This window comes from Mastigoproctus giganteus, chromosome 4 (genome assembly GCF_048544385.1).
Source record: "Mastigoproctus giganteus isolate SK-2022 chromosome 4, ASM4854438v1, whole genome shotgun sequence".
Classification (NCBI taxonomy): Eukaryota; Metazoa; Arthropoda; class Arachnida; order Uropygi; family Thelyphonidae; genus Mastigoproctus; species Mastigoproctus giganteus.
In genome coordinates this window covers 124,297,339-124,309,565 of record NC_143578.1, presented here as the reverse complement: position 1 = coordinate 124,309,565, position 12,227 = coordinate 124,297,339, and the positions used below count along the sequence as shown (strand labels likewise).

General features: G+C 37.7%; 1 protein-coding gene across 5 annotated transcripts in view; it reads left to right on the top strand.

Moving 5' to 3' along the window:
• Positions 1-12,227, top strand: part of LOC150087042 (catenin delta-2-like) — an 863,363-nt gene that overhangs the window by 626,244 nt on the left and 224,892 nt on the right. For 4 of the 5 annotated variants that reach the window (XM_090372913.1, XM_090372910.1, XM_090372912.1 and 1 more), the window contains one exon: positions 11,181-11,437. In XM_090372913.1, the coding sequence (XP_090229039.1) occupies positions 11,181-11,437 (257 nt within the window). The remainder of the gene's footprint in view (positions 1-11,180; positions 11,438-12,227) is intronic. The other variant, XM_090372911.1, reaches the window with a different exon arrangement.

Below are 12,227 nucleotides of genomic sequence, written 5' to 3'. Positions count from 1 at the left end.
GGCTTCAAGGTCAAAATGTCATTGCTGTGAAAAGAATTATGGTTAAGAGAGAAAATACACTAACACCTACAAGGAATATATTCTAACCTTTAACAAGCTAAATCTACCATCATTGTTAAAAGCAGGCTATCTACTTTGCTGCATTAGACCCACGTTCCTAATCCATTGAGATGTTTTAAGTGTCAAAAGTATGGCCACTCTCAAATGGCATGCAGACTAAACCAAGTTTGTCCCAATTGTGTGTCCTCTGACCACACTGAAATTGATTGCTCAGCAAAAGAAATGACCTACCCCAACTGTAAAGGAAATAATCCTGCTTATTCAGTGACATATGTCAGATGGAAAACTGAAAAAAAAATTGTGAAATATAAGATTGAAAATAAAGTAAGTTTTCAAGAAGCAAGGAAAGTAATTGCTCCCAGTATGACTAAATGTACATATGTCAGTATTCGCAAAAATATCAATCAGTGGCCACCCAAACTGATGTTACAGTCCCTTCAAACACTTCAATATCTGACTGGGCTTGGACTGTTCTCCCTCAGCAACAGTCCAATATCCCTAAGCAGTTGAACCAGGCAAGCAATACTGCACTTACAGTACCAGCTACATCTCCTCCTCCTCTCAGTATTTGCTTCTACATTGAATAATCGAAGCTCAAATTTAAAAAAGCATATCCAAGAAATATCTATGGATGTTTCTTGGATATGTTTTGCAAATTGACTCGTCCAGACATGAAGAACCGTTCTTATAAATATATGCGGAAGAAGATATGGACACCGGTCAGCCATTCTTTTCAATAAAAGACAAACCAAAGCCTGAATGCCACAAGCCAGTCACATAAAAAAAAAAAGTCTACTACACACCAGTAATGCCTTATATTGTACAATGGAATTGTAGAGGGTTTCATAGCAACCTTAATAATATTCAAGTCTTAATTAACTGCTACTCTCCAGTTGGTTTCTGTCTACAGGAAACCTATCTAACTCCTCAAATTTCAATCAACATAAAGAACTATGCCATTTATCAACAAGATCGTAATACTTCAAATTCTGCCCGTGGGGGTGTGGCCATTTTGGTCAGTTCAAAAATCCCAACCAAGCAAATTGTTTTGCAAACTGAAATTGAAGTTGTTGTCGTATGTTTGATAAACCAGATTGCGTTAACATTAGTATTTTGTAACTTGTGCTAACACTAGTCTATCTCCCACCAAGTCATACCCTCTCTTACCAAGATCTTGAAAACCTGCTAATGCAGTTACCTTCCCCTGTCTTTCTCTTGGGGGGATTTCAATGGCCATCACCCCTTATGGGGATCGACTAAATTAGATAGCCATGACTGACTAATTGAAACCTTTCTGGATAAGCAAAACCTTACTGTTCTTAATACTGGTACACCCACCACATACAGTTTCAAACTGGACAAACTTCTGCAATTGATCTATCAATATGCTCCCCGATTCTGTTTCCAGTCTAGAATTGTCTGTTATGGACAACCCCATGGGGAATGATCATTTTCTGATTATTTGTGATCTGTTCACTCCACAACCACCATTTGCCCAATCCTGCAGAAATGGAAGTTCTCTGAAACCAACTGGGTCAAATGTCAGTCAGTTGTCACCCTGGATGAGCAATTTATATGAACACAGTTGATAGACTAAGCCACAGATTATATCACTTCACATCTACTATCTGCAACTAAATGTTCAATTCCATTGTTGAATCCCCAGTCATGATGGCACCTTAACTATTGGTGGAATGAAAGCTGCACAAAAGCACAGAAGTTTAAATAAACAAATCATGGAATTTATTTTGTACATCCCGAACCACAGCTAATCTTATCAACTACAAGAAGCTAAGGGCAAAAGCAAGTCTCATTCAAAGGCAAGCCAGGAAGAATTCTTCGATTTCATTTGCATCTACCATTACCAGAAACACTAACTCCAGATTCTGTTTCCAGTCGTAGAATGGTCTGTTATGGACAGTCCCATGGGAAGTGATCATTTTCTGATTATTTGTGATCTGTTGACTTCACAACCACCATTAGCCCAATCCTGCAGAAATGGAACTCCAGGTTAATATGGAAGAAAATTGGGCAGATTTCCAACAAATTTCCAACCGCCCCCTTCACCAATTCTTTCGTGGAATGGGCAAGATCTCTCTGCTCCTGAGGACATAGCAAATGATGGCTTCCGTTAACAGCCTCAGGATGTCACAGTACAACTAGTAGAAAAGAAAATTTTGTACTAGTTTTTACACTCATTGAAAAATAACAAAATGCTAGATTCTGCCAATCCTAGGCATGCTGGGAGTCAAGGATATTGGAAGAATGCTGATCATGCTGTAAAAATGGAACTTGCATCCATCAAGTGCCATGTACAAAGTGCTACCCAGAAGTTCCTGAATTTATAAAATAAATTAGACTTGCCCTGGGTCTTCGAAGCCTCTTGAAAGCATAAATACCAATCCCAACACTTCTCCCATGATTTGAATGTGTCCTGAAAGTCCTTCATAGTGTTTCAGCACTGCCTGCAATTCAGTTTGGATATCCTCTATGCTGTCAATTCTTTGACCCTTCAGCTTGATTTTCATTCTTGGGAAGAGGAAGTATTTCCAGCAAAACACAAGAACGAAGAGAACTGCCGTATAAAACTTCAAGGCGCATTTTAGCCACAGTAGCTCTTGTGACAAGAACCCAAATCAATCTTATCTTGGGAAGAGGAAGTAGTCGCAGGAAACTAAGTCTGGCAAATGGGGGGGGGACAATTGTCATGTTGTTGGATGCCATAAACTGCGTCACAGTGAGAGATGTGTGGGCTGGCACGTTTTCATGATGAAAGACCCAGTTCTTTGTGCAGCACCTCTGTGGATGTTTCCTCCTGATGGCTTCCATTAATCACCTCAGGACGTCGCAGTAGAACTTTTGCATTGATGGTCTGGCCAGGAGGGATGAATTCCTTAGGGATAATCCCATCAATGTCCAAAAAACAGATCAACATGGCCTTCACATTGCTCCTCACTCTTTGGGCTTTCTTTGGTCAGGGCGAAGATGGGCTCTTCCACTGAGATGATTGTTGCTTGGTTTCTGGGTCATACCCATATACCTAACTCTCGTCACCAGTGACGACCATAGTAAGGAAGTTTTGATCACTACAGGCCCATTCTTGAAGATGCTGCTTTTGGTGTTCACTCAGTAACTGTGGCATGAACTTGTCTGCAATCTTTCTCATGTTCAACTTGTCTGGCAAAATCCGCTGACACATGTCGTATGATAGTCCTACAATGCTACAAATGTCGTGGATAGTCTGCCTCTGTAGCCTTCACAGATTGCCTCCTGAACTTTTGCAACATTTTTTTTGGAGTGGTGCTTGATGATGATGGATGCCCAGACCGATCGTATTTATCAACCAACATTTGACCATTTTTAAAATGGTTAAACCAGTAGTAGGTCTGCGTCTGGCCTAAAGCATTTTCAGCAGAAGCTTGTTTCAACTTATGGGTTTCTGCTGCTGTATTGTTAAGAAGGAAACAAAACTTGATGCAAGCATGTTTCTCTCTCAAGCCAGCCATAGCAACAATCGCAAACTACATGAAGCACCCCGCCAAAGAACTGTACACAAATATTCAATGACTCTACCCAGCCCGACACCATGTGGCACACTGATTCACAAAGGATGCATGCAGTGTCACCTAGCACCACAAGTCCATAGTAGGTGTAATTCCCACGCAACATTCAAATTTCAGGAATGTTTGGGTAGCACCTCGTATAGAGTACAAAATACCGATATGTTATAAAATGACTCTATAGAGCACAATGGCTAACATTTCGGTAAGACCAAAGAAATAATAATAAACTCTGGCATATCAAGCCAAAACTAGAACAATATACATCATGCTTAAGATTAAACATGAAGTTGTTCTAGCCAAAATATGTATTAGATGTACAGATCTCACTCGTTTTTATTTGATAACTACAGACAATCTTCTTAGCATTAGCATTAGTAGAGGCATTTGATGCAAGAAAGCAAGCTTATACAGCATTAGCCAAAAAAAAAAAATAAATAAATAAAATAAAATAAATAAATAAATAAAAAATAACCACTTCCACTTCACCCCTCTGTTCATTTGAAATACCTGTCCAGCTGAGCCTTAAACTTATTTAGGCTATCAACTTCCACGACAAGGGATGGAAGTCTATTCCACCAACCAACCACTCGCTGGCTAAAGGCAAATTTCCTCACGTCTATCCTACATCTGTCTTTTCTCAATTTGAATTTATGCCCTCTCAGGTGATTATTCTGAGCAAGAGGAAGAATCCCATCAGCATTGAGCATGCTCAAACCATTCAAGGCTTTATACACCTCAATCAGATCACCTCGCAGGTGCCTAGTCTCCAGACACTTTAATTTGCAAAACTTAAGCCTTTATTTGTAAGAGCACCCCTTTGTTCTATTCACTAATCTTGTTGCCCTTCTCTGTACTCGTTCCAGCATCTCTACATCCTTCTTGAAATGAGGCCTCCAGACCTGTATATAGTACTCTAGGTGTGGTCTGACCATTGTCTTATACAAGGGAATAATCACCTCCTTATCCCTGCTAGAAAAATTCCTATATATCATTGACAATACACCATGATCTACTCTTGCAGCCCGTCTGCACTGCTCAGAAAACTTCATATCTGCCTGGAAAACCACCCCCAGGTCCCTTTCATTCTCTACCACTGTCAGTATAGTACCACAGAGTTGATACGTTGCTCTGGGGTTGCTGTTTCCCATATGCAGTACTTTACATTTGTCAATGTTAAACTTCATTTGCCACCTCTCAGCCCATCTGCTCAACCTTTCCAGATCCTGTTGCAGTAGCATAGTGTCAGTAGTGTCCTTGACAACCCTGCCAACCTTCGTATCGTCCGCAAACTTGGACATTAAGCTTGATATACCATCATCAATATCATTTATAAATACAGAAAACAATAATAGACCCAATACTGAACCCTGAGGGACTCCACTAATAACATTAGTCCACGATGAGCAGTGTCCATTGATTACCACTCTCTGTCTTCTCCCCTTCAACCACCCCTTTATCCATAGCAGAAATTTGCCTCCCATGCCACACTGCTCCAATTTGTGCAGCAATCTTCCATGTGCAACAGTATCAAAAGCCTTTCTAAGATCCAAGTATATAATATCAAAGTTATTCCCTGCATCCCGTTCTTTTGTGACTGCATCATAGTATCCAATCAAATTGGTCAGGCAAGACTTCCCATAACAAAACCATGCTGTGTCTGAGCTATAACTGAAGTCTTGTCTAGATGATCCTGCAGTGCTTCTTTAACCAGTGGCTCCATTAATTTTCCAGGAACAGAAGTTAAACTAACAGGTCTATAATTACTTGTGTCGCCCTTTGATCCTCCTTTGTGAATTGGGGTCACATTTGCACATCTCCAGTCCATGGGTACTTCCCCTGAGTCCAAGGAAGCTCTCATAATTATGGCTAAGAGTTTACTTACTTCCTTTGCTGCCTCCTTTAATATAACTGGATAGATCCCATCCACCCAGGTGTTTATCTTCAACGATTTCTCCTCCACTTTACTCTCAGTTATTACAAGATTCTCTAGCTTACTGCCAGAGTTGAATACACCTCTGGCATTCCCTCGCTGAATAACTCCTCATGTGTGAATGTCGATGCAAAATATTCATTCAGTTTGTTAGCTACCTGAGCAGGATCATCAACAGTTGACCCATCGATATCAAGTGGACTAATCTGATTCATCCCCTTCCTTCTAGAGTTTTCATAAGTAAGAACTCTTTGCTGTTTTTCTTTGCATCCCTTGCCAAAGATTTCTCGTAATCTGCCTTCGCCTGCCTAACCTCCTTTGTAACTTGGTTACAGATCAAGTTGTATCTATCATAGGCTTCTGTGTCACGTGTTAATTTGTATGTATCCCATGCATTTTTCTTCTCTGCCGTATGTCTCATTAGTTCATCTGACATCCACTTAGGCCTAAACCTTGAACAATATTTCTTAGTTGGTATGTAAAGCCTAGTAGCTTCCAAGATAAGTTCTTTGAATGCGTCCCATTTTGAATTTGCTGTTGGTAACATCATCAGTTGGTCCCACTGTATAGAATTTAAATACTGTCTCAGTCCATCGTAGTCGCCTTTACGAAAGCAATAACCCTTCCCTTTACCCCTAATGGTAGTTACTTCTTTGAGTAAATCCCACTTCAGCACACTGTGATCACTGCCACCTAGTGGTTCATTTACCTGCAGATTCTTAATGCATGAAGAATCACTACTGATAATCAAATCAAGAGTATTACTCCCTCTAGTTGCCTCCCGAACATGCTGATGTAGAAAACAATCATCCAATAAATCCACAAAAGCCTTGCTAGTGTGTGAGTGACCAGCCTCCAAATTCCAGTCAATATCTGGGAAATTAAAATCCCCCATTATAAGACTCTCTGATTTACTGGCCCACTCTATTTCCCCGTACAGTTTCTTATTATACTCATCAGAGTCATTAGGCGTATAGCACACTCCTACTCTCAATTTTGATCTCCCAATGCTTATGTCACACCAAACTGACTCGACACTGCACTGTCCAGCAATGTCGACTGGCTTCACTTCCTTGGATTTTATGTATTTCTTAACTAATAGCATAACCCCTCCTCCCTTCCTACCCTGTCTATCCTTTCTGTAGACATTGTACTCCCCAAATTCCAGTTCTGCATTCCTTATATCTGTGTGACACCATGTCTCTGAAATCCCCACAATATCTGCCTTTGATGTTTTGAGCAATACCTTAAATTCATCAAATTTATTTACTAAACTCCTAGCATTGGTGTACACGCAAGTATACATGCACCTGTTCTTTTTCTTAGCTACCCTAACACAACCTATGTGTTTATTTGTACCCCAATGATTCCCAGCAGTCTCTGAGATATCCTGCATCTTATTTTCCAGGCTGCGGCTCATTCCAATAGAAGCAGTGCAAGAATCACTTTCACCTCTGCCAGTGGCTACTGTTAATCTATTAGTCCTTGTATCCCCCCCAATCTAACTGTTTTCCGACCCACCTAACACTGCCTCGATAGCATTAACAAACATTCTTGCACCCTTTCTATTTAAGTGTATCCCATCCCTTATGAGCTAGAACTGATTCAATGCAGGATTCAAGCGACATAATGATTGAGAAACTACCACAGCAGATTTGTATGGGTAGTCCATTTTTATAGCTGATGATAGGCCACAGCCTGACACAGTTCACGAGGTTACAGTGCAAATGAATATTGCCACTGTGCAAGCAGCAATGTGTCACCAAACATCTGACAATGAAAGTCAACACATCCAACTTAAACATAATTAAAAAATAAATATAAGCAAAAAGGCCTACATGCTCTGGATTCATATTAATATTAATAAATTATTGTGTGACAGAACAAAAACAGAAAGAAAATGACAGGCTGCAGTTAAAAATATGTTTATGTTCACAAGAAGAAAAAACACAAGTAAAAATAATACAGGGAAGTAATACATAGCTTTTGGACTGAAAGGTGTCCTCCATCATTTGTGACCGTTAATCTAAAATAGAAATATATAACTCTATGTGCATGCCATGGCAGTCATGTATGGTGAACTGCATGTATGTAACGATTAGCTGTTAACTTTGATGTTCGTATGAACATCAAAGTATTTTTATGTAACATTAAACATATTTTTAACTGCAACCTGTCACCCCCTCACCGTTTCCGCCCTGTGGCACAACAATTTATTAATATTAAAAAATAAATTTTCTGTTTATACTCAAAAATGACTACAAAGGATCAACGGAGTTTCAAAAGGAAGAAAACAAGATTTTCTTAATTCCAACACGCACACTGTGCTTAATTCTGCATTTGATGCTGACTCCTTAGACAAATTCATGCCTTTAGGGAAGAATACAAAGTAATCCCATCCCATTATTGGGAACCTTGTATATTACAAAGTATGTGCAAAGTGCATTCCAAACTTAAGGTGGAGCAAAAATGGGACATGATACAAGTCCTGCAGCATATGATTTGATACAATAAAAAAAAAAAAAAAGAAATCATTTTCTGTACAAGGCTGTGACTAGTAAGGAAATTAAGTCAGATTAATTTAGTTTAGTTTAATTAATTCAGTTATTTCTCTTTTAGCCAAAATTGAAGATGTCCAAGCAGTGAACACAGAATTTTTCCATGGCAAAAAAAATAATAATAATAAATAAATAAAATAAAATATAATAATAATAATAAATTTTAAAAAAATCAAGGATCCCGTTCTTCTGCATTTTAAGAACCCAGTGTCTCAATTAATGCTTAGCAATACAGGCAACTCTTAGTTTACGAACAGGTTCCTTTCCAAGAGGTTGTTCGTTATGTGTATCTTGCATTCTTGAGCTTTTATGATAAGTATCGTGTATGATATGGCTTATCATATACAATACATAATGTAAAATTAGCATTAGCATTAATAGAGGCATACGATGCAAGAAAGTAAGCTTATGCAGCATCAGCCAAAATAAAAAAAATTAAAAAAATAAACCTCCCATTTCATCCCTCCATTCGTTCCAAATGGTTCAGCTCCGCCTTAAATTTATTTAGCCTATTAGCTTCCACAACAAAAGTTGGAAGCCTGTTCCACCAATCAACTACCCGCTGGCTAAAGACAAATTTTCGCACATCTATCCTACAACTGTCTTTCCTCAATTTGAAACTGTGCCCCTCAGGTTCTTAATCTGAACAAGAGGAAGAATCCCATCAGCATTCAGCTTGCTCAACCCATTCAAGGCCTTAAACACCTCAATCAGATCACATCGTAGGTGCCTACTCTCCAGGTGCTGCAATTTGCAGAACTTAAGCCTTTCTTGGTAAGAGCACCCCTTTGCTCCCCTCACCAATCTTGTTACCCTTCTTTGTACTCGTTCTAGCAACTCTGCATCCTTCCTAATGTCAATATACTATGCCAGTATAAATATTATATTGTAAGTTTAGCAATATAAATGCTAAACTTCATTTGCCACCTCTCAGCCCATCTGCTCAACCTTTCCAGATCCTGTTGCAGTAGCATAGTGTCAGTAGTGTCCTTGACAACCCTGCCAACCTTCATATCGTCTGCAAACTTGGACATTAAGCTTGATATACCATCATCAATATCATTTATAAATACAGAAAACAATAATGGACCCAATACTGAACCCTGAGGGACTCCACTAATAACATTAGTCCACGATGAGCAGTGTCCATTGATTACCACTCTCTGTCTTTCCCCCTCAACCACCCCTTTATCCATAGCAGCAATTTGCCTCCAATGCCACACTGCTCCAATTTGTGCAGCAGTCTTTCATGTGCAACAGTATCAAAAGCCTTTCTAAGATCCAAGTATATAATATCAAAGTTATTCCCTGCATCCAGTTCTTTTGTGACTGCATCATAGTATCCAGTCAAATTGGTCAAACTGTGTCTGAGCTATAACTGAAGTCTTGTCTAGATGATCCTGCAGTGCTTCTTTAACCAGTGCCTCCATTAATTTTCCAGGAACAGAAGTTAAACTAACAGGTCTATAATTACTTTTGTCGCCCTTTGATCCTCCTTTGTGAATTGGGGTCACATTTGCACATCTCCAGTCCATGGGTACTTCCCCTGAGTCCGAAGAAAGCTCTCATAATTATGGCTAAGGGTTTGCTTGCTTCCTTTGCTGCTTCCTTTAATATAACTGGATAGATCCCAGTTCTTCAGTGCCTTAATTTTCGGTACCAACTTGTAATTAAACATCTAGTCAATGATTGCCGACTATTTATAAAGGAATGACAAATAGCTTTCCTCTCCCTTTCACATGTATTTAACTTTTTGATCATACAAGTTCTTGAAGATAGCAAAAATATAGATCAACAGGTTGTATTCCTTAAGAAAATCCATAAATGTAATGAATCCATAAATGAAATGAATACTAGATTATTAGAGATGATGAACATATCTCTTAGACTTGTGACACGTGCAATATCGTCTGTTTCTCTTTCACCATTAACTTTAGAAACAAAAATATATTACTGCAGCAAAACAGAAAAATTAGAACAGTGGCTCATTATGCCTTCATGGGGCCCAAGGCAAATTGGAATTTGGGGGCCCCATCTAAAGAATAAAACTAATAAAGAACATTTACATCACTTTATTGTGACAACAAAAAATATTGTATGATATAAGAACTAAATATAAAATTTCATCAAAATTGGTAAAACCATTTTTGAAAAACACGCAATTTTCAAATTAATCTTCAAGTGAAATTCATTGACCTCGGCAGGAAGAAAGTTCAGTGTCCCATAAAAATCATTTAAAAAAATTAGTAAAAAAACAGCAATGAGTTTTTGAAACAGTGATTTTTGGGGCCCCTTCTTATTGGGGTCCTAGGCAGATGTCTTTTTTGCCCATAGGATAATGTGCCACTGAATTAGATAGATGGGCCAGTAGTGGTAATTGAAATTTAGCATTGATAAATACAAAGTACTGTATATTGGTTGCAAAATCTTCAGTTTGACAAATTGCAGTGCCTGGAAACTAGACATATGCAAGGAGACCTGATTGAAATGTTTAAGGCTTTAAATGGATTGTGTAAACTAAAGGTTGATGACACCATTACTCTTTCTTGGACAATATTTAAATTAAAAATGGTGATTAATGTGCAAAAATTTGCTTTCAGCCAGAGGGAAATTGAGTGGGAAACATACTTCCATCTGACATTGCTGCTTAGGTGGGTAGGTTATTTTTATTTTATTTTATTTATTTATGTTTTTTTTTTTTTTGGTGGGTTTATTTATTTATTTTTTGGATGATGATATATAAGCTTGCTTGTTTGCATCATTGCCAATACTAATATCCTTTCAAAATGGGACAATCCTATAACCTTTTCTTAACTGTAAAGCTAGAAAATATGCTATATTCATAAACTAAGTCAAATTTGTGTGATTGAGTTACAGGATGGATGCTTTTATTTTTGTAGAGTAATTTATTATCTTTGACTTTCATTACAGGATTAATTTTGTGAAACGAGAACTTAAATTTTTAACTCATGTAATATTCATTGGTATTAATATATCATATAACTGTACAATGAAACAAAAACAAATTAATATGGCACACAGTAACTTAATCTTCAAAATTTTTAACAGCAGTAGGAGACAATCTTGGCTGCTTTGGTGCTAGTAAGAAGAAGAAAGAAGCACAGACTATTGAAAAGCCAAAACGTGATGGTATACCATTAACAAAAAATCCTATTGACCAATCAGAACCAACAAGAGGAATGTCACTCTTGTGGCAGCCAGAAGTTGTTCAGCCATATCTCTCTCTGTTGTCTGAATGTTCTAATCCAGAAACACTAGAAGCTGCAGCTGGAGCAATTCAAAATCTGGCTGCATGTTACTGGCAGGTATTTATATAATTTTTTTTCACTCATTTTCAATTTTAATCATTATGAAAACTGATATTTATCAACTATTCTCATTCAAAAATTAGAAACTTCTTTACAAAAATAATTCCTCTCTCAGTTCTCTTATTTAAATTACATTTTGAAAGTTGAAATTTGGGAATAAAAGAAAAACTGAGAGATGGGAAAGTGTGAAAAGGTACTACCTACATTGAAATATCACCTCTTAGACTTAGAAGCTAGAATAGACATAGCTAGAAGCCTTTTAGGCTTCTAGCTATGTCTATTCTAGCTTCTAAGTCTCTGTGTTAACAGCCCTTGTCAATATCTTGTTTGATAAAACAAGTTAAACAAATTAACTTTTAACTTGTTTGATAAAATTTTAATTATAAAAATATTTAATAGACATGCTTCTGAATGTATATTGATAGGTTTTAGATTGCGATATACATATTTATTATGTTTGTTAAATACAAAATGGAAAATGGTGTTTTACCAAGAAGCTAAAAAAAGTAATAACAATAAACACAGGAAACAAGCCAAGTTATGCTCAAGTTAGTAGTACAATCAAAACGACTCCAGAAATGAGATTTCCTAATTCAATATCTGTTGGAACACAAACAAATGTGACAATTCCTCCAAGAGAATAAATCTCAGAATGGGCTTACAAATTGTATAAAACATCTCCACCAAATGGTCAATACACCTACCTGTCTTTTACACCAGAAAATGCAGAAAGTGTAAGGAGAAAAGTAATACAGAAAGAAAAATGGCAGAACAAATGGATACAGAG